At 42.9% G+C, this 25,539-nt stretch overlaps 1 protein-coding gene across 1 annotated transcript; it reads left to right on the forward strand.

Annotated features, from left to right (window-relative positions):
• Positions 1 to 11,827: 11,827 nt before the first annotated feature.
• CIDEA (cell death inducing DFFA like effector a) lies at positions 11,828 to 25,085 on the forward strand. The gene is made up of 5 exons (XM_084211410.1): positions 11,828 to 11,926; positions 15,853 to 16,009; positions 16,196 to 16,342; positions 18,491 to 18,672; positions 21,838 to 25,085. The coding sequence occupies exons 1-5, from the start codon at positions 11,889 to 11,891 to the stop codon at positions 21,968 to 21,970; spliced, it is 657 nt and encodes a 218-aa protein (XP_084067536.1). The 5' UTR covers positions 11,828 to 11,888; the 3' UTR covers positions 21,971 to 25,085.
• The last annotated feature ends 454 nt before the right edge of the window (positions 25,086 to 25,539 follow it).

Consider the following 25,539-nt stretch of genomic DNA (forward strand, 5'->3'; position numbering starts at 1 on the left):
AAGTCAAAATTATTGTTCCTCCAGCAGTTTCCATTTTACAGCACATCAAAGTCAAGTCTTTCATAAAACATCTCCCCAACACTAAGGAGTGCAACAAATCATTCACCAGCAGTGGAAGGAGGAATTTCCATTTTCTTTTAATCCATCCACCAGACACAACAATAGCACTATGGGATGCTGCATTTAATATGCATGCTGTGTTCACATAGCAGAAGAGCTAATTCTGTTCCAAAGAGGAATAACTGTTGACACTAACTCTGGATTTCCATGGGGCTTGCTCCTGAAGTTTGAAATTTAAAATGCATTACAATGGTGGGTTTGTACTTCTGTCCTTTTCATCCCATTATATTTGTACAGTGAATTTCAGAGGAAAATGGACATAAGTGTGACCTTTCTTGGCACAGAACAGGAAGATGCATGTTTCACAACATGAAGAAGCTTAATTCTGTATCAGCATAGTGAATGTTACTATTTCAATGACAAAGAAAAAACCATGTGCAATTTCCCTTGTGTACAGCTGTGAAGTCCATGCATATCAACCAAGGTAGCACAGTGCAGCCTGGTAACAAGGCAGCCAGAGAGGCCCACTTCCTACAGGTGGTGTGGGAATTGGTCAATGTTCAGAAGGCTCTTTAATTGCAGTCACTTCTATGCAATTACTGAAATCCATTACATCATACTGAATACTTGAGTACATACCCTTATAAACAGCATTTATACATCTTTCATCCTCTGCACCCTTTTATACACACTGCTACTTCATGCTGCCTACTGCACTATGCTTCTTCAGTTAGCTACTGACTTTTAGTTTGACTAAAAGCTAGTATTTTTTTAGTGGATGCTCAGGGTTTTTATAATATTGCCATTAAAACTATTGTTTCCCATTTCACTGAAACAAACTGATTCAAAACTGAATTCTGAGTCTTCCTGCCAACACTTACCAGGATGAATTGCATAAATTGGTGGAGTTGTACCTCTTTTCAGGAGAAATAAAATAGCCAACATCTTCTCATGCAGACAGAATTTTCTATCTGGTCACAGAGGGGGAAAGCCTTTCATTCAGCAATGCCTGGTTTGCAACATGGAAGATGAGTCACCTCCAAACAGGAGTGTTTTCCTCCTCCAAGCACTTACTATCAAAATCATTGCTAATGGATATGTGACAATACAATTTGGAAAAAAAAATACTATGCATATACTTAATACAGTCTTATATTTCAATATTAATTTAATGCTGGAACAGTAGTATTTTATTCATATATGCATATAAATGTATAGATATCATAGCTAAAAATTGAGTCTGGAATAAGTTTTTTTATACAAATTATTAATACAAAGGCTCACAAAAGACAAGAATTGTCTTAAAATTTTTCAGTGTTTGTGTCTCCAGCCACCTGTCACAATCAAATTTAAAGTGTTAATCTGTGGAAAGAAAAGCACTTATTCAGAGATGTTTTCTAAGATAAACAATTTTCAGACACATTCTTTGCACAGAAAAGATTATGTTAGGTATTAAAGAGGTCAGTAGGGAAGGGATAATCTTTATCACATTAAGCTGGAAACCTCTTAAAGTGTGAAAGGTTTGTGTCCTTCAGCAATGCTTTTCTTTTAGCCAAAAATACACAATGGTGGTATTTGAATTGGGAGCTATTTGAGAAAGTGAAACTGTATGAAAGTGCATGGTTGCTGTATGAGGGATGCAGCAGGACTTGGAAATACTGTGACATTAGTGGTCGCTTACAGGACCCTGAATTGGCTACATTCATGGTGGAAATACTGGTTTATTCTATATATAAACTTGTACATCCATCAGGTGATGCACAGCCAGGATTTTTGGAGACACCAAGTGATTCTAAAGTCCTGCTTCATGTGGTCAGCATGCCTCAGGGCCACACTTAACATTTGAGACAACAAATATTGTAAGAACTCTTTTAATGTAAAATACAGTCATTATTATACACACATGTAGAAATTTAGAAATGTGATGTTGGTTTGTCCCTGCTTTGCACCCGGCATTTACTGTTTGTAAAATGGACAAGACATGCAAAGTTAACAGAATATTAATACTTTACACTCACTTTTCAAACATAGAAATAAATATACAAGGGCTCACCAGTTTCCAAAGTTTAGGAGAAAAGCACTGGAAATTTTTTTTCAGATGCACTCCATCCCTGCACTATTTAATCTAGACATAAAAGACCAGTGGGAGGAAGAATTAGTCTTACAAGATGCAACCTGACTTCAAAAGAGATTAAGGCTACTTACTTACACCAGGATATCCCCTACTGATTTGCTAAGTCTGTAGTAAATCTGAACCTAAGCGTACATCTGGAAATGGACAACAAAACATAAAAGTCATTATAATTCATGTAGACCTCCTAATAATTAATATACAATTTTCTTATCTAAGACATCCTTCTGTAATTATTATATGGGAAGATAATTACTTTTAAATGTTTTACACAGGCAAGGGAAAGATGGATTTTACGACTAATAAACTAATCTAAATCAAGAAATCAAATACCTTATTAACTCATCATATAAGCATGTGCAATTTCAAAGAATGCTCTCCACCCACTGATATCAGCTGAATTTAAGCTCATCTCCATCATACAGAGATTTCATCATGGAAGTATAATTTTAAAAAGCAAAAATATCCGTGTTGCAGTCTTGTTTATTTTTTGCAACATGATGCTTTGTCCTTTGGAAACTATAATTTCATCCTGTATCTTATACAAGTTAAAGAGCTTCTGGTTATTTTTTAATGAGTGCTACAAATCAGTGATCACAGAAATCATTAGACCAGTGTGCATGTTAGAAATATTCTCAAATGAAGCTTTCATTTTTAGAAAAAAAACCCCATGCATTAGCAATATTACCGTAGTGATAAAGAAAGAAAGAAAATCTGTGTTGCTCTCTGTGTAAATAACTTTCACACTGGACACACCTCTCAGTCTAAACAGCACATGAGCTCAAATGAAGCTATTTCTGCTCTGAGTCTGCCAGCTCCTGAAGAGACTGAGAAGGAGTAAATCCAGGAGGCAGAGCAGTCCAACTTCACACCCAAAAAGGATGCTCAGATGATATAAAAACAAAATTACTCATGCTAGACATAGAAGAGTAAAATTTCATTAAAACCTGCAAATTTTGCACAGTTCCTCCCTTCTCCTCACTGACAAAAGTGCAAAACCCAGAGTTTCATTATGGTTATGCCTCCTTTGAATTCCACTTCCCCTTTATTCCTGTAAATCAGGCAGTTTATCCTATTAGCCAGCCTCACAAATTCACTGTCAGGACTTTGAGTACACTCCCAGGGGTTTAACTGGCCACATCCAAGGCAAAGGTGATTTGATCTGTTTTGAAGAAAGGTCTGGAAAAAGCTACAATGAGGCTTCTCCCCGTGGGAGCTGCCTGAAAGCTGCAGCTCTGCCTCTCAAACCAGACACTACAGGTCCATGGAACCTGATGGAGAGCACCTACAAGTGCAGTGGGAGCTGGCTGATGCCAGTCTGATGCCACTTTTGGTTGCCTTTGAAATGCTACTATCTGGGAACATTCTTAAGCATTGGGAAAAGGCAAATGTCCCTCCTGACTTCAAGGAGGACAAGAAGAAGGGCCCTGGGAACAACAGGCCAGCCAACCTCACCACGGTCCCTGGGAAGATTCCCAGAGTAAATACTGCTAGGAGCCATTTCAAAGCACATTGAGGACAAGGAGGTGGCTGGGAATAGTCAGCATGGATTTATGAAAGGAAAATCATACTTGACTGATCCAATGGCCTTCTGTGGTGTGATCTGTGCTTGGGATTGCCCCAACCCACATGCAGGACCTTGCAGAGAAATAACTCATTGCCAAGCAGAATGTCACAGAACAGGATAGGTAAGACTGAAAGGTCAGGACTGAATTTTGAAACAGGTGGTAATTTCTTTTTCAATCTCATTAACACATTGAAACATCTTCAGCATAAGTGCTGTAAGTACATTTAATCTATCTCTATCCTAAGCTATAGAAATGGCCAGTACTATTGAACCATGGCTAACATATTGGTCCTTTTTTGCCCCTTGCTTACACACTGAAATCTCTCCTCAGCCCACTCATCCAGTGCAAGCCAGTTTTCTTTCTCAAAACCTTACTCAGATTCACCATTCTCATGAAAGCTCTTAAATATACTTTCACACCAGATCCTCTCACCTGCTTATGACAGACGACTGCTCCCCACCCTTAAAACAAGAAGGCAACTGAAAAACTGGGAAAGCACATTCCTCTTGTCAAAAGCACATTGTATTGTTTATCTAATAAACAATCATTTCAAATAAGGGTATCTTTTTAAATATTCATGAAGCTGCTGCTGTAGCATTTTCAGACACCATCTGATCTGCAGCCCTGCCAGAGAGCCACAGTGACAATCCTCAGCCTGACACTACGGGGCAATGAGGAGCCAGTCCTACCCCCAGTGAATGGAAAGGAAAGATTCCCACTTACTGCAATCAAATAGGTAAGATCCTGTGTTCCAGTGCTTCCATTCAGCAACATCATACCTTGAAAACAGGAACTTTAAAAAGAAAACAAAAATCCAGACCTTCAAACAGAAATAAAATGCTTGATGCCATACCTGAGAATCTGCACATCTAGCAAAGGTAACATGGCTTTTGTGAAAAGATCAGACATTTCCTCTAGCAGCAGACTGTTATCATTGCCAGTTTCCTTCAAGCAAGAGTCTTTCACTGATTATCTTTCCTCTGACCACTATCATTCCTACTGACAAATTATAGTCCTTTATCGTCTTCCCGTTGGCTTGAAAATATAAAAGTTTGTTTTAAACAGTTTCAATTCTGTGCATCCATCAAGAACAAGAGCTCTTAACACAGAGCCACCTGCTGACAGCCAAGTGTATTCACACATTAAGTTTGAAGTATCTCTGTAGAAAAACAACATTTCTTAGCACTTTTTTTTCCCTCTTTATCTGTATCAAAGGGCTTTGAGGGACAGAAGTTAAAAAGCAGGTCATTAAAAACAAACATAACTTCGCAGAAGACCTGTTGAATTGTTAAACATTTGTAAATCTGCACAGATTTGAGAGTGATGTTTATTTCTGCTTGGAGCTGTAGGAAGAAATGAGAGAGGTGCATACACAGGACAGTTCCATCTCTGTTTATTTCCTTCTCAGAGCTGTAGGGAAGAAGTCTGCCAAAACCTGATGCAATTATTGATCCAGCAGCATTTGATCCCTTTCTGCTCCAGTCATCCTGAAATGTCTCTGGTGGCTGCATCAGGCTCTCTTGTCTTCCCCCACCACCTTGCAGCTCAGGGGCTGTGGGGCTGTAACTTGCCCTAAATCGAGTCCTTCCCATACATAAAAAAAAAACCCCTCCTTTCCTGGAGACTGACTCAGCCAGCCTGGCTTGCCAACAGAGGGCAGCCTCAAAGCCTTGCCCTGCATCTCTGCTCGAGCTCTGAGAGAGGAGCACATTGCTGATGATGCATCTCCTTGGTTAAGGCTTGTCAAGCAATGCACAGTCACTGCACACTTAAACTTCTGCTCTTGTATGAGAATGTGTGTCAGGAGGGAAAGACTAAACACAGCCTCTGAGACAGGGAGGATTTATTATGAAGGATTGTGGGTTTATGTGTACCCACTCTAAGGAGCAAAATGCACTTTTGGCACTGTCAGGGAGAGCCAGCACCACAGAAAGGCATGTGCCATGCAGAAAAGCCAATTAGATATCGATATAGTTCATGTGTGGCAGCAGGGTAAAGTGCTTCAGTTATGTTTGTGGAAATAACATGAAATACAACCAATCTCTACAAGGTTGTGCCAGGGACAGCAGCGAGTTTCAGAACAAATTGTCAGACTGGGCCGATAAAGTGTTTCTAGAAGGAGAAACAGGTAGGCAGAGTCTGGCAGACCTTAGCAGAAAGGGACAAAGTCTTCACAAGACACCTGCAGCCAACAGCCTTTAGAATCCACTCTGAGCACATCCAAGCTCCCAGGTCTGTCCCAAACATAGCTTGCTCCAAGGAGCTCTTCCAGGGGATGCAGCTCGGAAGGCAGACAGAGCACATATTTCATCTGTATCCCTCCCCTCTACACTTTGCCTAAAAATTGAACTTAACTGGCATAAAACTCAGAGTTGAAACAGGCTGAACTTTTGCCTTGGATATGCTAATGGCAGCATATTGTGCATATAATCTCTCCCCTGATCTCTCCCCCAGTAGTTCCCAAGAGTGACTACATCAGCATTACTTTCTTCTTTTTTTATAAACAAACAAACAAAAAAACCCAACCCCAAAACATTCAAAAATTATGATTAGGCCAAAGTTAAGCTGAAAAAACTGTTGAGACAGAGGCCTTGGCCAAGTGCCCACCAAAATCAATAGGAGTCTGTCTATTTACTTAATGGGCTTTGGCTGAGCTCTGAGTGAAGGGGGTGGGAAGGTGGTAGAATCTGTGCTGATTATCCACCAACAAAGACGTGTTTGATATAATCTGCTGCCATCTGTCTTTGTTTTGCTAAACCACTCAGCTGGGCCTCAACAGAAAACCCATCAGCTGAATAAAGAATTAATTATTGAAAGAGTGATCCCTTCGCATTTCTCACCTTCTGCAAAATTTATCCCCACTGACCATGTGGGAGATTTCCAGCAAACCACCGTGGCACCGAGCCTATGGCTGTCACATACGTGTGTGTGTGTCAGGCAAGCTATAAATTAAGTAGATTTCTTCAGTCTCAAAGAGCTGCTGTAAGGTTCCTGTTGTATCTGTTAGGAGGAAGGAACGGTGACCACGAGATAAGGCTGGCAGCCCTGTCAGCTCCCCAAGGTGTTCCAAAGTGATGAACAGCTTAATTTCTCAGGACCCACCTCCAGGCAGTGCAAACACCTCCTGGAGTCTGAGGGTGACAGGATACCTGGGACAGAGGCAAGTACAGAGGCAGGCCAGCTCTTGTCAGAAAGCATTTAGCTCCTAAATCAGGCTTAGATGCCAAATTAGGTCTGACAGGAACTTGACTTCGAGCTTGCAGCTTACCAAGAATGTTTTTGTCCAGAGAGCAAAGTACCTGAGCAGAATCTAAAGTGAGTCATTGCAATATTTTTCTCGGTCTGTTTCAATCTGTGATCCTTAAAAATTTCCTAGTGGAGCTGCTTTGGAAATTTCACATGCACACAGATTACAGTGTAGCATTTATTAATCTAGTTCCTGTTCTTATGTGCCTTATAAACAACTGTTCAAGCTCTTAGGTGAACCCATAATAGGCAGAAAAACACGGATTCAAATGCAGTGGGACCCTCAGGAAAGTCACCCATTATCCTGTCTGACTATTACTGCCTTAGTCTTTGTTTTGGACAACACCAAAGTACAATAATTGTTATTTTTAAACTTTGAAAGAACGCCATGTAAGACATAAAGATGCTCCTTGTCCAAGAAGAATTTAAAATCTAGTTTTTTGATTAATTAGTGCAGCTACCAAAGAAGCATGAGCTCACAGTTCAATCTGAGGCCCAGTAGTTCTGGGGGGCTGCCTGGAGTCTGAAGCTCTTCAAGCCCTGCTACAGAAACCATAACATGGCTGTGCAGCTATGGGACAATTCCACAGCTGACAGCCTCTCATTTGGTGATGAAAAGCCTCATAAAAGAAAATTTCAATGCTTATTAAAAAAAAATCATGTTTCTTCTTGAATATTTTTTTCTTCCTGTGGGGAGTATCACTAAGCAATAAGAAATTGTAAAGATATTAGAAATGAATGAGCAAAAAAGTGATTTAGTATTATTTAGAACTTATACATCTTTGTAGTTCCAACTTTTGAAATATAAAATAAAATACTTGAGATTATCTTTGGCATGATCAGAATAAACAAATAATAAGTTTCCAGTTCATTTCCTTCAAAAATCTCCTGGGCAATACTTCTGTTTTTCATTACTGCTGTCACACTGATGCTCTCCACAAGTCAGCTTTCAGCTCAATGCTGCCCACAAACATGTGCAATTCACTCACACATGCATTATTGCAAGGGGGATAAAGGAGGGCAAAGCCTGACATTGGGATTTTAATACCCCTTATAGCTATAATGCCTCTAAATATAAATTTGTGTGTCAAAGTATTTCACACCACTGAGACATTCTTGAAAGGGCAACTTTCCCTAAGCATTCCTAAGTTGTGCCCACCCACCAGCACACACCCACCTCTTGATCCTACTGTTGAAATCATTGAAAACCAAAAGAAACAAAATACACCAAAATACCCACCCATGAAATCTCAGAATAAAGAACAAGTTTTTTCTGGTCCAGATAATTCACTGCAGTGAAGGGTTAGTTTTTAGTTCAAACAGAGCTTCCAACATCGGGACCTTGCTGGCCACAGAACCATTTCCAGCAAATTTCAGAGGATTTTAATCAGTACCAAAAAAACCTTCCCATCTTCTTCTACACAGCCATGCAGAGCAGCGAGATCACCTTTAGGAGGAGCCTCATCCCCTCTGTACAGCTGGCAAAAACTCGGTGGCTCCTGCAAAGCTGTCAGAACTTTAGCTCACAAAATATGGTTTCATCAGCAAAGATTCTGAAAAATATGGAAAATAGCAAAAAGCAACTTCATGAAATCTATTCCCTAATCTTTTCTCAAAATAATCTGCTGTATAATTAACCCCTTGTGATGGATGCTTGTCTAATTTGTTCTTTAAAACTTTAAAGGATGGCGCCGTATTGGTCAGCACAAATATTAAGAATGAACAAGCAAATTTTTAACATTAACAGCCTCACAGAAATAAAACAGAACCAGAGGCAGTGGAGATAGAAATCTGCTGAGTAGTAAAAGCAGTTTAGAAACAAATATTGTTATTTTGAGGACACAGTGAAGAATAGAAAGTTGGTTCTCTATGGAAGGGAGAAGAAACAATTTTGCTTAGGGGTGATCCCAAGAGTGCTTCTGACAGAAATCAGGATCAGACTTAAGTGAAAGCAGGAACGGCAGAAAGCTGAACAGAAGGCCAGCTTTTACAGATTTAACCCAACCCTTCTAATCTTGCTACCTTTGTAAATGTGTCTGCTCACTTCTTTCACTCCCCTCTTGGGCCAGGGAAGGTGAGGTAGCACCTCACTAATTTGCATCATTAATGCACTTTACTCTGCATTAATCTCATTCATATTATTTGTCAGAGCCTTGAGAAACAGAAGGAATGTCCAAATTGATCCTTAGTGTCTGGACTCATCTAGTGTGTTATTAGACCACTGGCCCAAGAAACATCATTGTCTAATTGACTTCACATCTTCTGTCAGCAACTGAGCCCAGCCCTTACCAGTCACCTTAGAGGTGAAAAGTTTCTTAATGGACAACCTAATTCTCCTTTCCCACAGGTTAAGCCCCTGTAGGCACAAAGAAAAGGTTATTCCATTCCTCTTCAGAGACTTCTCTGAAATCATTGAAGTCCATATATTGGTATCTCCACGCAGTCTTCCCAATTCCCAGACTACATAGCCCATATACCATATTTTTCTGCATGTCAGATCATTCCCACTTTGTTCTAAATTTGTTCCAACCTGACATTATTTTCTCAAAGGGCAATAAGGAAAACCTGGCCTGATACTGCAAGCTCATCAATGTGAAGTTGCACGCAAAACTATTTCAAGTACCTCCTCCTCCCTGTTAAACATGCCAGATGCAAACCTTTACCCACAGCAATATGACCCCTGTGAGAAGTTACTTAACCAAACTTGTTTGACTTGAACTGCAGTGGAAAAGTATCAACCGTGGAGGCAGTCACTGCACTCTGCAAGGGGACACTAAGAGAGCAATTTAGCAAGAGGGATTAGCATCCTTATTTAACTCCGCCTCTAGTATTCACTCCCTTCAGTATCAGCCGTGTACTTTGTGCCCTGCATGATTAATATCTTCAGTGATGTGACTGAAGCAAACATTGTGAAGTTTTCTGGCCTCCTCACCTCAGCCTGCAATTTGTTTTCTCTCCCTGTAAAAGAGTGGAAAGAGTCTACCTCTTACAGCTATCGTCTTTATACTGGGTGTTGTCTTGTCACGTGTCCGTTTTTAATGTCAGTTTTTAATGACCTCTCATTTGATTGCCCTGACCTGCCAGTTTTGGCACCTGCTCCTGGTTTGTGTTCTTCCTCAGTAGGTTTTGTGCAAATCCCCTCTATGTCCTGTCTTGCTACTATTCAAAGAAACTTCTTTCTCAGGACCCCAGCTCCTAGGTCAGTGGTTTTACCCCTCTGATGGTTTTACTGCTGCTTGCAGTAAAAGGAAAAAAGAAAAAAAGAAAAAAAAAGGAGTAAGGAGTATTTGTGCGGCTTGTAAAACTACAGGCAATGCCCTTTCAGATGAGGACAGCCTTTAAAAAGACATGTTTTTCCTGTTACTCTTGTACATCTATGTTTGCATTAGTTAGGCATCTGTGTTTGCATTAGTTACAACAACGAATGCAAATTGAAGCACTAATGCTGCTGGAGGAGCTTGTCCTTGCAAAGCACACAGCCCCTGCCTCAGAGCCGTGGCAGGCCTTGCACATCCCCTGGGGGGCTGCTGGGCAGGGGCTGTGCTGGTTGGATGTCTCTGCAGAGGACTCTGCATCACTTTTCAGACTCAACATCAGCTGTGCCCACAATCCACCACAAGACATAAATCCAGGGGAAAACTGCCTGTCTGGAGTCCAGTGCTCAAAAATTATATACAGCCTCTCACTTCCTGCTCTCTATGTTGTCAGGGTCTAATTGCAGAAGAGTTACAAAACTAAATGCCATAGGAAACGAGGGGGAAGGGGTTAACATATGAGAAGGATCCCTACAACACCTCCAAGACCTAAGCAGCTTGAGGAGGAAGAGATAAAAGTCTGGCCTTGGCTTCCCAGGGGCAAGTTTCTTGGTCTAGAGTGTGCTCTGAGGAAAAGCTATTTGTTTCATCAGGAGAGGAGATGCCATCCAAGAAAGCAATTTGCCCTGGACCAAAAAAGTTGAATTCTTAATAGCCGGTGAAGGCCCCAAATGCTGAGGACTGAAGAAGATATTGAGCAGGTGTCAGACTGCCTGCCAAAGAAACCTGCACTGTAAGAGGTGTCTTGAGTGGCCCTTTCTACCCTAAACAGGAAAAGCAATTCAGACAACCAAGTAAGCGATTATTCCTGACCCTGGGGCTAACCTGAGTGCTGGTGGCAAGGGCTTCTGGAGTCATTCCCTGATCAGCAGCGGCAAGGTTTCCTGTGCACATCCTGGCCCTAGGTCAGGCTGTTGCCTGAGGCAGGTTCTGATGCTCCTGGCTCTTTTTCGTGTTCAATAATTGCTGGACAGCTGTAGGCAACAGAACCTGGTTCCAGAGCCCAAAAGGACTGTGAAGGACTTGTGTCCATGTGAGCAGGAAACACTGCCTTTGTTCCTGTGTAGTAAACAGCAGTCACTGCCCGCAGGAGTAACAGTAAATACCTCCACTGCTGTACGCATTAATCCGAGCTCTAAGCTTATTCACAGGCCCTAAAATCAGCAGCTGAGACACCTAATCTGTTGATTTGCTCTAATGCCGGGCAGCCACAAATTAGATTAGCTTCCACTCTTACATGAGCTGTAAGCAGCTAACGTGTAGAGTGCAGCCCACACACACGCTGAGCAAAACCTTTCCTCTCCTTTCCCAGATAAACCATAAGGCGCTTCCTGAAGGAACATCCGTCCCAAAGCGTGCTCCCTGGCACCTGCTACTGCGGCTGCATCCCTGGGACAGCGGACAGGCGCTGAGCCCCGCCGGGGCCGTCCCGACCGTGCTCCCTGTCCCGGGACACGGCTCCCGGTGCCGCCGGGGGAAGGCGGGCAGGGAGGGGCGAGGGCCGGAGGAGGAGCCCGGCCCGGCGCACTTAAAGCGCCGTGACCGGCGCTGCCCGCGCTCGGGCGGGCCATGGAGGTGGCGCGGGATTGCGTGGGATCGCTGCTGCGGTGAGTGCGGGCACGCTCCCGCCCTTCTCCGTGCCGGCCGGGGCTGGGCAGCCCTCGGTCGGCTCCGGCTGCCGGGGGTGCCCGGGGCTGGGCAGCCCTCGGTCGGCTCCGGCTGCGGGGCAGAGGGCGCGGTGCGAGGGCAGCCGGGGCGGGCGGGGCTGGTGGGGGATTAACCCCGATGGACGCTGCGTGGGAGAAGCAGGTCAGGACGGTGTCGCAGCCCTGCGAGCCGGCTGAAGCCCTGCTGAGGGAAGCACAGGCAGGAGCCCTACCTGCCTTTGAGGCGTAGTGGCCTCTCGGCACCCGAGGCTGCTGACCGCAAGCCCGGTGATGCTGTCACCGAGTCAGCCGCGGCCGGGCGGGTACAGCTCTGTGAGCTGCTCGGAAACCCTGCCGCTGCCGCTGCGCTTGGGGAGGCTCCGCGATTCATGTTTGAGCAGGAGAACCACGCTGCGACCTGGTTGAACCCCAAGTCTCCTGACTAGTTTCCAACCTTTTTCTATTTTGTTTTGGGATTTTTGTTTTCTCTTGTTTTGCCTGGCTGTTGCTGCGGTGGTTGCCAGTGAACCCTAACCTAAAAATCAATCCGTGCCGTATCCTGGAGCGTGTTGTGCAACGTTGGTTTTTCTGAGGCTGAAGACCATTGCACCACATTCTTAGACAAATATATGGGGCATATTGCAAACAAAGATAAGGAGTGAAATATGTGTTCAGGGCTCAAGGCAGGCTTTTAATCCCCATGTCCTCATAAAGAATTAATTCATCTCTCCCACCAGATTTGACACTGGAGTGAATGCTTGTGGCAGCATTTGTAAAGCCCTCTCCAGCAGATTGTAGTTATCCAAAACAAACTGGATAAGATGCTAGGGTTTGAAGGTATTTGATCTTTCAACTATAAAATAGTTTTGTATTTTCCACAGACGTGGGATTCCTTCTTCCTTTAGAGAAGAGCTAGGACTTTATCCTTTTGGCTTTAAAGATTAATAAAACAATAATGGATTTGTCTGTATTTAATGTGTCACTCAACTTTCTAGTAAACGCAACCACACCTTAGCTCCTTTCCACCACTTGTTTCATGACTTAGCTTCATCAGCTTTTGATAGGAAATTATTTTTGGTAACTCCAGTCTAGCAGAGAAGTTCCCTGTATCAGGAATTGGTTTGTCTATGTTTTGAGGACGGCGACAACAAGAATGGATCTTTCTGAGAGCTGTCAATGTCGGCTGGCCTGTTTAATCCTGTGATCTAGGAAGGACAAACACAAAATAAAAACACACAAAATAAGAACAAGCTTTCAGCAATAGGCCCAGAAATTAAAAGATTCACACTTTGTTTATCTTTTCATCATTCTGCCTTTTGTCTCCTCATGAGCTGAAACTTCAGCCTGCCCTGGAGCCCAGACTCACTTCTTCATAAGCAGACTTAGTTTAAAGACGATATTGACAGGTTTTATCAATATGTAGGTGTAATTTCACCGCTGTTAAATAACTTCCTAAGATCTTTCCTGTTCAGTGGTGGCGATAATGTAAGCCCTGGTTTATTAATCTGTTTGTTTTTATTGCTCTGGCTTTAGATAGAGCTAGGCAGCAGTGTGGGGTGGCTGATCCTGACTCCTTGAGAAACTTCTGCTCAGAGCTTTGAAGTACAGCTTGTAGAGTTGGCTGGGGTGAGCCCTGTTGGCTCAAGTCCTGCCCACAGACTGTGTCCCTAAGATTTTTCATTCTTTGTCAGCGTGTATGTTTTGCCTGTTACCCTTTTGCTTTGTCTCTTTTGAATGAAAGTTTGGCTAAAGTAGGGGGAAAGAGAACTTTTCAATGGGACTAATATTGACTGTCCTCACCAAAAAAAAAAAAAAAAAAAAAAAAAAAAAAAAAAAAAAAAAAAAAAAAATTGGAGTACTCACATGTATATCACTCAGGTTACTATTCTACACGCAAGTTTTCAAATTTGTGAGAGGCAATGAGGTGTAATCAGCTGTGAAAGCTCTTGAAAGCCCGGTGCTGCACTTTTTGCCATCAGGGTGCCCTGTGAAGTGATGTCACCAAAGTAGATGAGCAGGCTTCCTTCTTGCAGGAGAGACTCAGTGATTCAGAATGTGAGCTGCCCATGACCAGTGGGGTGACTGGGGGCCCATTAACTTAGTCAGCAGAGGGACTGGCAAAAAGGGCCTGTCCTAGCAGGCTTCCCCTCTGTGCAGCTCCACTGCCCTTGTCAGTGCTACTGTCTCCATGTCCTCCTCCCTGGCCCTCTCCCTTTTCCAGGAGGAACAGTGCTTCTTAGCTCTTTAATGTGAAAGCCAGGCTGGCTGCTTTTGCTCTCCAGCTTTGTCACAAGAAGGACAGAGGTTTCCATCAGCCTTGTCTGTGTAAATGCCAAATGGTGAGACCCACTGTATGGCCAGGACGAGCAACAAAGTAAGGGCATGAGCTGGAGCAACACTGCTGAACGTTCTCCTCCTTTAAAAGAACTAAAGCTCCAATAATGCCAAGGAGTTTTTGTGGCAGGTATAAACTTATTGTTTAGAGGAAAGGTGATAGCCCAGAAGAGTGGTTCAGAATTGGATCGGTAAACGAATTATTTGCTGAAATCTGAATCTGGTCAGGCACAAAAATTACATTCTGTGCATTCCAAAAATATGCTTATAGACCAGATGAGAGGTGTGGAAACTATATTAAATGATATTTATTCTGCACAGTTGATGAGGATTTGCATAAAAGGTGTGACTGGGACACTCTAAGTCAAGCAACTTTATACCATCTCATTGTATGTTGTTCTATGAAGTCCTGTATTTACTCTCTGGCTGCAGATAAAGGCTGGCAGTTCACTCTACCCTCAGTGAAAGTGTCTTAGAATAGCTTTTCCTACATAAAGTTGACTTTTCACAACTATGTGGGAGAACAAAATAGGGATGCATCCCTTTCCCACCCCTGAGAAATTCAGCATGAAGGACCCAAAGGCATATACAGAGGGTAAAGTTCCAGGAGTGTGGGAGACAAAACATTGCCTCCCTTGAAAAGACTTAGCAATCGGTCCTTCCCAGGTGTCAGGCAGAATGCCATTTCTGGCAAGCTGGATATTGACTTAGCCATTATCAATTGGCAGAAAAAATTGTCACTAGGTGTAAATGAGAGCAGATCTGTACATTGGTGTGGGAGTAGGCTGTTACTGGTGTTATGTGCTTGGTTTACCAAAGGTAAATATGCAATTGCCCAGAAAAAATTTAAATCTCTTTCTAAAAGTGATTTAATTCTTCCAGCCTTGCTGGCAGCCTGATCCCAGACTATGTATTTAAGTACTTGGATATTAACTTTGATTGCATTTAACTGCTTCTGATACAAGCCATTTATTTTGTACTTTTCAAAACCAGATGGAGTTTTATAGGCTGCAGATATAATTTACAAACAAATGCCTTGACTCTTTGAAGTCAAGTGTAGCTGTATCACAAAGCTCTGCTTGCATTCTGCCAACGGGTGCTTTCAGTATGGGTAATATGTTCAGTCTTCCTAAAACAAACCCATATATTAACACACAAGACTGCTTTCAACTAATTATGTATCTCCCTGAGTGTTTATCTTGTAAATGAAGAGAATGAGCTAAGTAACTGAATGCAGTCAGAGCTGCTGCCTTTTAAATTCAGTTTTACAACCCATCAGCTTCACTGTGATTGTGACCTTGATGTCAGCTGAGCTAGAGGTGTCTGCTTGAAATTGTATTAATTTTAAGTCTTTCCAAATTTCACAGGCAAGAGAGTTCAGAGATACCATATCTGTAGGGCAGTGCAATATTTAGTTTTGAAATTAAGCTCCAAGAGTCTTAATGTGATCTGTGATTTACTTATGTAATGTGATTAGGTCAACAGTCTTCCTCCTTCTTGCTGTACTTGACATGACTGTTTTTGTAACTCTGTTGAATTTTCATTTGTCTTAGATCTTTCATATCCATGGGAGCATCTGTAGGAGCCGTAACAAAACAGACCCTGTTCCCTCCTCTCATGCCTGCAGGGCGCCCTTTCCGTGTGTCCAACACCGCCCGCAGCAGCCGGAAGGGAATTGTCGCAAGCAGCCTGCAGGAGCTCCTCAGCAAGGTACAGCAAACAGTCCCACTCTGACTGAAGCTCACAGGGAAATGCAGACCCCAGAAAGACAGCCCCCAGATTCTTGTTCTTCTAAAAAACAAGAAAAAAATATCTCTAGGGAAGTATTTCAGATAAGTGAGTCTCAATACGAAATGATTCTTTAGAATGCTAAAATCTCCTGGGTTTTTTTTTCAGACTTTGGATGCCTTTGTTATAACTGCTGGAATAGTCACTCTGGTTCTGGAAGAAGATGGCACAGTTGTGGACACAGAAGAGTTCTTCAAGTCCCTGGATGACAATACACACTTCATGGTTCTAGAAAATGGACAGAAATGGACACCAGTAAGTGTTCACTGCTTCTCCCTCATTTGAGTAGAAATGGATGGAGGAATGTTTGTGGCTGCTGAAACTGTTGGAAAGAGGGCAGAGGAGGAAGAAAAATTCCTCTGAAGAGGCATGTTGTAAACTCCTTGTTGAGCCTTCCCGGATGAAAAATCAAGTTCCTATTTCTTATTGTCCCTTGTTTGGACATAGATCTGTTGGCAAAATCCATCAGGAATTGAAGTAAAACATTACAACTGAAAAGACTTACAGGGAAAATACCCTGCTTTTGGAGAAGCTCAGAAATACTTGTTCTTGAGCCTTTTTGTAACATGAAGGAAATTAGGGCTTTGACTCTGAAGCTAAAAAAAATACAGTGTCTTTGAAAGGTCTAGACTGTAAAAATGCTTGAATAAAGTAATATAAAGCAAGTTCTGCCATCTGAAGGCAGTAATAGTTAATAATAGTTAGAAAAATGCCTTGTTGGATTTTGCAAATAGCCAGAAGTTGGCATCAGAACCTAATATTAGTCTGCATGCCTCAAGATTTTAAGAGCTATTAAAACTGGCTTGCTTTAGCCTTCTAATCATATTAATTCAGTATTTGATTTGTTCTTTTATGGGGAAATAGTCATCTGTACATTAATAACATAGAGTCAAGCTTCTAACTGTTTTTCCATGAGATGGTTGTTGTTGAAAGCTGGCATCAGAATTTTTTCTACCAGCTGCAGAGCTGGCTGTAAGCAGGGACAGAATTTTTGGGCCTGCACACATACAGCTCAATCATGTGGCCCTGTTTTCCCAGCCTCCTGTTGCAGGGTGAGCAGCTTCTACATTTTCCCCCCAAATACCTCACTGGTTTTTCGAGCTCTGCACGTGGGGCAGGAGCTCCAAGGGCAGAAAAGGAGTTGCAGCCAGGCTGTGACCCCACCTTGCTCCTTTCCCCTGTCTCCTGTCTGGCATTGCAGCAGCACAAGTTTGGAACAGCCCCTCTTCAGAATGTGCTGAGTGACAACAGAGGGATTGTCACAGTTTCACCAGTCACCTGGAGTGTGGCACCAGCCCTGTCCTGCTTTATCCAAATATTCTGGGTGCTAATGGGGAGGGGTGTGGGGAGATGCTTCCAAGCACACCAGCTGCTCGTACAGGTCCAGAGCTGTTGTTGATAGGGGACCCTGTTACTGGAGCTTGGAGGTTATAAAAGTAAAACAGGCATAAAATTGCTGGCTAATGATGTACTGCTGTGTTTAACTTTGTCTGGCTTATCATGGCACTGTCTGAGGGCTGGGGTGTCAAGTACAAAAAGGTCCAGTCTTACACAACTTCATTGCTTCATTTAGCCTGCAGAAAACAGCCTGGCAGCTGGCGGGTCGTTAACCTTGAGCGGAATGTGCTGAGCAGAGGATCCCGTGTATCCACTAGATGTCTCTGTGAATATGGGTTCTCTCTGCTATTTTCTTTTTGGTTTTCCTCTCTTGAAGCACACACCCTGCAGCAGACAAGGGCTGCTTTCAGTAAAGGAGGGTGCATTTAAGGTGGAAGATGACTTTCTATGCTCCCTCTCCTTTGCTTTTCCTCTTAAAACCTCATTATTAAACCCTTGGCCTAATCAGCAGTGGTTCCCTCCCTGTTTTTCTTTTTAGTAGGAAGAAAGAGAGGCTGTGAGCCAGATTTTGAAATGAGTCCCTGACTTTTCACTGATGCCATCTTTGTAGCTGTCTCCAAGAGTGCTCATCAGTATTGTGTTCCTGACTAAGCAGAAGGATCCTGGTTATTTGGTGGCCTAACCTTGCTGCCTCAGAGAGAAGCCAGAATGTACCAGGATAAATAAATGGCAGGAAGATTGTCCAGTGGTATTACCTGTGGCTTCAGTGTACTCTGAAGAAGCCTCACTACAGAAAATAAATATTCAGGGGGTGCTCCGTCACTCTAGAATTTTAGTGTCTGTTTGAAAAACTTCAGAAGCTTGTTCAGGACTTGAAAAACAATACATGAGCTACAGACCTCCTTTCCTGTGTGCTAATGCTTTTAATTCGAGTTTAGAATTGACCAAGAACTAGCCCCAAGACTGGAGTAAGCAAAGGTGCTTCTGAAGATCTGCACTGTTAATAATTGTCTTGCTGTAGTTTCCTGTGTCGTGGCACAAACTGTCTCTTTCTTTTTAAATCAGACAAAAAATGGAGTTGTTGCTGTGAGAAAAAAGAAGAAAATGGGGGTAGCTAACATCACATTTGATCTGTACAAGCTGAACCCTAAGGATTTTATTGGCTGCTTAAACATCAAGGCAACCTTCTATGAGATCTACTCTATCTCGTATGACATCAAATGCATGGGAGCTAAAAGTGTACTACGGTGAGTGTGTTTTCCCTACTGGGCAAGTGCTCATGCAAAAATCTGTGTTTGCTATTGGTTCTGTGAAGCAGGTGTGTTGATAAAATCAGTATTTTTATTTCTTACCTATTGGTCAATATGCTGGCTCTTTGTAAGGTGCATAGCTGACTGGTAAAAAACTTCCTTTGGCTTTTAATGATGGAATCTTAAGTTTCTGCAGAGACAAAACTCTTATCAGCTTGTATTTACTGAAAGGGTGTAAGTAGGGTTTCTTTGTTCTGCTGAGAGAATTTCCTCATGTTTCCTTGACTTTTGTCTGAAGAATGCAGGAAGCTGGGGAAAGAAGCTCTTTGAAGAGGAGACTTCAAGGGGATGAAATTAAAGGAATTTGAGATCTAATGTTAGGGGTCTTTAAAGCTTGCTCAGACATCGCAGCTCCTGTTTGCCAGATTCACCACTAGAGCTACATGGAGGCAAAGGAAAATGGAAGAGAGATGACACTCTGCTCTCCTAATGTGGATTTGTCATCTGTAGTAAGACTCTGTGGTATCATTGTTCTTAAGCCAGCTGGTGTGGTCTCCAGGCTAGTGAAGGGAGCCTGTCAAGGACCGCTGTCTCCTGCAGGGCTGATCTGCTGTGGGCTGTGAGTTTGGTAGATCTGCCTGTTGGGAAAAGCTGTCTTATTCAGTGCAAAATAAGCCCTGTCCAGTTCCCTGTTTTCAGCAATGAGTTGAAAGTTGGTGCCTTGTCAAGATCAGCTGTGCTCTGCCCTGGCTCAAGGAGGCTCCTGAGCTCAGACCCCTTCCCAGAGGTGCTGTGTGTGCTTTGACTGTTGTTTAAGCTGCAACCCCAAGTTTCTCTGCCTGACTTTTAGAGTTCTGGTTGAGACACAATGGTGTGCTGCATTTTATTACTTGGGACCAGATCTGACAGACAGATGTGTGTGTCATCAGTGACGTATTAACTTGTCCTGAGTGACATGTGGCCTTTAGAGGAAGTCTTCAAGCAGTCCTTTCTCTCCTGATGCAGGTATGCTGATCAGCTGTAATGCTGATCTTCTTCCCTGTCCTTCAGTCTCACCGACCTCTCCACTCTACTTGGGTGGTCCTTAAGCTTTCAGGCTACAGCTGGTGTGGCTGGAGACAAGACTCCTCTCTGGTCAGGATGGAGTCATTATCCAGCTACATGCTACCCCCCCTGTAACACAGATTTCATTAGGGTTTCTTCAAAGCAGAGGTTTGCCCTTGGACAGCTGCATTCCTCCAGTTCTTATGTTTGTCAAACTCTCTCGAGCCAAAACAAACTCTGATCTCTGCCTGCCTGCTGTGGAACTGAGTATCAGCACTGGAACTTGTGCTGCTAAGGAGAGTTTGAAGTGACAGTCCTGCCTCCCTGCCAAGACAGGGCAGCTGGTGAGAAAGGAGCGGTGCTGGCAAGCAGCTGGAGTAGCTGTGGAGTTCTCCTGGAAGCTCTGTTATGTTGCAGAGTTGAGCTGTAAGGGAAGTGTCACTGTCAGGGTGGGGTGGCAGTCTGCTAGCAAAGAACAGGGTGACAGAAGACATAACCTTGGCTACCCTTGAACACAGCAGTGACGTGGCCTGTCTCAACTTGCTGTTGAAATCAGACAGGATGTCAGGGTCCTGGTGCACTCCCTCTGCTAATGAGTTCCAGATTGCTAACTCTGATGCCCTCTGCCCGAGCCCACATGCTGAATGTGGAGGGAAAGGACTGAAAAATGCTGCAGCTGTTCATGCTGGGAGGGGCTGGAGGCCTGCCAGGTCTGATTAGTGCATTTCCCCTGGTGGTGTTTCCCTGTAGCTCCGACTGAAGGATCAAATGTCCGCTTCAACAAATAACTTGCTCGGTGGCTTAAGTGGCAACTGCTCCTGTGTGCAAGTGACACACTGCAGCTGCTCAAAGCCCAGCACCAGGTGCAGCTTTCTTTGCAACTGCAAAGCTCCTTGGCCTCTTCTGTGTGCTGGAGGAAGAACAGGCTGCAGTGGCACGTGTGGGAAGCATGAATAAGGGCACAGTGTTCTGTAAGGCTTCACAGGCTCTAAGTACAGGGTATCGTATCCTGCTATGTTGAGGCATTGGATTTCAGCTGCAAACCTTTCATGACAGTGGGGTTAAAAATTAATTTGTAGGAAGAAGATTTTTTCCTTCTCTGCTTAAGCTCAAAGGACAAGTGAATAGAAGCAGAGGTTTCACAGCTGCATGTTTTCTTAGACAAGAATTCAGGAAAATCTTTTTTTTTTTTCTTTTTTTCAGAAGAGAGACTGCTCTGGTTTCTGAATCTTCAGAAACTGATCCCATTCCAGTTTTGGAGTGGTTCCAGGTTTTTTTTGTACTGCTTCCTAATGCCTCAGCATCATGCTTGAATGCCCTCCTTACTTCTGGGGGATGAGACTCAAACGTAGCTCTCAGTACTTGTGTCCCTGTTGTTTCCTGCAGAATGAAAGATGCAGTTACAACTAAGTTGAATAAATGACCATTCAAATATGACTGCCTCTTTCCCTGTGAAGATCCACAGTTTACATTGTCAACCTCTGATGCTTGCCTGGTGTTATCTTATGGATTTGTACTGATTCTTGCACAGCACTGTATACTTGAATGTTGATTTTATCAAATTTGTAGAAATAAAGTAGTTGTGAACTGAGAATTCTTAAAGCTTGCAGCTTGGCCAGCAGATATTTTCCCGCTTCACCTCTTTTGCTGTTGAGTACCCACTATAATGTGATTGTCCAGCTTCAGATCTAATCAGGTTTAGAGTGTGGCTTGCAGATACATACACAGTTGTATTAGTGAATGACAAAGGTGAGACATGAGGTGAGTTTATGCTGCAGGAATGCTGCTCCTAGGCAACAAATCAAACAACAGTCAAAGCTGTTTTCTGTGGTACTGTGTGATGGTTTGAGTGATGGCTTTGCAGAAGGCTTGTAAGCATCTAGCAGGATGTCAGTCTGCTTTCTTGAATGTCATTTCTGGTCCTGCCACCATGTCAGTAGTTTTCTGTCCATCAAGTATTTTCTCTAAAGAAGGTACAAAAATGACCCTCTCCTCAGAAGTGAAAAGGAATAAGAGGGGTTTTTAAATATATTGACTCAACTCATCATAGTGTGGGTGGAAAGGGGGAATGCAATCTTGCTGGTGATTTTTTTCTTAAACAAATTACTTTTCTTCCAGGAAAGTGCTTCAGCTACTATCCCATGCAGCACAAATAACTGGACAGTTTCTGCTCTATACTGGAACATATATGTTGCAGTTGATGGGTGAATATGAAGAAGAAGACATGTGCATGAGATCCAGGCGGGAGTAGTGACCACAGCTGCGCTCCTGATGTCAAATCCTTTTGCTCAAAGCCGTTCTCCTACCCAGCTCTGATTGTAACCATGTTATAGCAGGGGGATGTGCACTAATGTGAACTAACATTTTTCCTGTTTGGGAGTGCTTGTAGGCCTTAGTCATGAAGTGTTGGATGTTCACAGGCTCTGAACACCACAAAAAGATGGGTGCCTAATGTTGGAGAATCTGGCAAAAGGAGAGAGAGGGCAGGGTTTTGTCCCAGAAATTCAAAATTAGAATAAGTATACTTGGAAACTGTAATGCTTTGTAAGCAATGGAATATTTTTTGCACCAATCAGGACACTGGGAGTTTTGTGTGGTTTTTTTGTTGTTTGTTTTGGTGTTTTGCTGTTGTTTGTTTTTCATGGCTATCTACTTGCATTCTGAACAGACTGGGGTGTAAGGTGAGGGCATGGGGACTGTAGGGTTAGTTTATTTGTTAGCTTTAATCCTTACCAGTGCTGACATTAGTGTGAAGCTGACATTGAGGTGAAGTGTACCTATTTACTCCTGCTGACAATGGAACCAAGTAGTGCAACTTCAGTCTTACTTCAGTGACTGACTCTTCTCATGAAGTCTAATTGTAGATTGTGCAACCACTAAGCAGAAGGTTAAAATTTAGCCTTACTTCCCTTGAAACAAATAAAACCTTTTCGTTAGTGTTCTTTCTATTTTTTTTTTCAAATCTTCAGGATGTTCAGGTTATTACAGCTCACACAGTGGAAGAACCTGATACAATTTCTTAATGAATCTGATGCCCAGTTCTGCCTGAGCATTGAATAATCTGACGTGGTTTTGTGAATATGGCTTATAAACCACCTGCTGAAGCTTTTTTCAGGGTTTAAACCACCACACTGCAGTTTTTACTGTTACAAGATGACACTAGGAGTCAAGTTGGGCTCCAGGTACATGTAAGAGGTGCTGGATATTTTGTTGCCCTTGGGTTCAGGGGAGAGCAGCAGGACACTGTCCAGTCTTGCATAACATACATGTATGCTCTAAAGTGAGAATTTGTGGTATTTATGATCTCCCAAGACAAGCTGTATTAGAGCACAAAGTACTGCTTCCTGCAGTTTATTGAACTGTTGCTATGCCCAGCTTTCAGTAAGCTTTTCCTCAACAGTGTGAAAAATTGGAGAACAGGTACCCTTAGGCATCTTGTGTCAAGATGCAGACCCATGTTGGTGAAGGAAAAAAAGCCCAATTTTGGTTGTTCACAGGTGTAGCTTTTGAGGTTTTTGTTTGCTTGCACATGAAGAACTTTAGGAAGGCTGAAAGCTGTTCAGGTGGCATCAGATGCAGGAAATGTCTGTCCTGGCCCTAGGTGCCACCTAGTAAGAGAAGCTCTGGTGCAGAGAGAACTAGTGGGGCAGGGAAATCAGTGAAAGCAAAAGGGACAAGACCACTCTGGACTGCACAGTTCTTGCCATGCCTCTGAGACAGGAATCCATTAACTCTGTGTACCTACTGCACTGACCTGATCTGCTAAAAGACACGCAGAAAGGTGGGAAAGATGAAGTACCATGGCTGGTGGTATCTATTCTGACCTCTTAGCTGGGTCTGCTCACTTCAGAGGTCACTGATAGGTGGGAAAATTGCTCTTGCTTTTAGCTGCAAATCTCACCTTCATGTGCTCATTTTTTCCTTCCCACTATGAGTGTGGCTATGCCAGTTGGAGCTGCATCTTTCAGATCACTGTTGAGAGGAAAGGCAGCCTAAACCCAAGTGCTAAAGGCACTGATGGATACAATTTTTGGTTGGTCTCTGCTCATCTCTGAAGTGATGGTATTGCAAATAAATAGACAGCTAAGAAAAGCTTTGTCTTTTTTCCTAATTCCTGTTGTTTCCCATCTACTTCTGAGCATTTGCTGGAGGAGGCAGAGGGCATACTCCTCCAGATAAGGGGAGGACTTGTTCTTTTGTCATTTCTCACAGGGGAAAATGTCTGGAGCTTGCAGCACTGTCAGGTGTCCTTCAGAAGAAAACAATAAACTATTCTGGGAGTAATGAGAAAGCTTCCATTTTGATATAAGCTCTTTGTTTTATCTGTATTTTTCTTGACACCCCCTGCATAAATGATTGTTGCCATGTTAATAGTTGGCCAAAGTCTGTCTTTCCCTGTTAAGTAATTGCATTTAACTGACTTTACAAGGACACATTAATTAATTTTTTCAGCTTTTAAGGACCACTTATTCTACTAAAACAAGCACACCTCTTGAAAACAAGCTCTGTTAAAGGCTTCTATGAGTATTTATGTTGCCTATGGTGGGAGCACCAGCATTAAAAGAAGGTAAAACAACCAGAATAGCTCATTGTTGCTTCGTTTGAATTGCTTCTTCAATATCTGCAGTACAAAAGTTTGTGCATGTCTGAACAGTGCAGATCCCAAATTCCAGCCTTCTCTAGCCAGAGGCAACTGTTACAGGACTAACACACCACAGTTTACAGTGGCACTATCAGGGAATCCAGCAGTGCTCTGAAAAGCTAACCTGCTATGAATGTACAATGTTTTTAAGCAGCTGCTCCTTCAACAGCTTAACACTTAAACCTTAAGCTGCTGAAGTTCCTGTGTGCAGCAGTCTCCATCTTGGAGCAATTCCCTCTGGTCAGCTGTTTGCATTTTGAATTAAAGTAGCTCAGCTTTGATATTTTCTCAAAATGGGAGGAGTGTCCTGAAAGTTGTGTCTAAAATTGTTTCATTGCTTCTGAATCTGGATCTTTCACAGGCTTAGTATTTGGAGGTGATATTTCCTACTGTACCAACTTCTTTCTGGAAATAAAGTCTTGGCTTTGAGTCAAACTGGAGGAGTTTGTCATTCTGTGAGTTGGAACCAGTCTGATTTTTTTTTTTAATTTTTTTTTTTTTAAGCAGTGTGCTGAAGAGGAATAGCTTTTACTTCAGCTGTATATTCTATGCAGCACAGAAAAACTTTGGCATTTCTAACTTTCAGAAAACTATATGCCAGTGCTGTACATTATCTAGCAAGACTGAAAACATGGGCTTTTTACTGCAGGACTGGGGAGAAGCAGCTATACTTTTCCACGAGGCATTTTTAGCTTTAGTTTTATTTGCCATAAACTCAGCTAACCTGCACCTGTTGCAGACAAGGCTGGGAGCAGTGATGTGCAGGAGGTGTGGAACAGTTTGCTGCCTCCTTGTTTGCTCTGACCCTTTTCCCTGTTGCTTTGCATCACTTACTGACAATGCACCAAGTCCTACTCTCTGGTGACCAAAAAAGGAATTTTCACTGAAGTAAGAGACCTTGTTGACTCAGGCACTGCTCGTGTCCTGCAAACAGAGCAAAGTTGCTTTCTTCTCTACCAGAATGGAGAATCTAGTAGCTTTCATCTGTGTGCAGTTTATCATTACTTCATTTCCTTCCTTTCATAAACCCCTGGAAGTTTTCTTACACCTTCCAATTCTTTCAGGAGAAAGCCTTTCTGTCCAGGGAGAGAGGAAAAGCCAGGATCTAAATTCCTTGGATCATTTGGAATATGCTGTAGGAAACATTATAAATCCCTTCCCTACAGAGGAGGGAAGAT

Source organism: Fringilla coelebs (assembly GCF_963513975.1).
Source record: "Fringilla coelebs genome assembly, chromosome: 1".
NCBI classification, from domain to species: domain Eukaryota; kingdom Metazoa; phylum Chordata; class Aves; order Passeriformes; family Fringillidae; genus Fringilla; species Fringilla coelebs.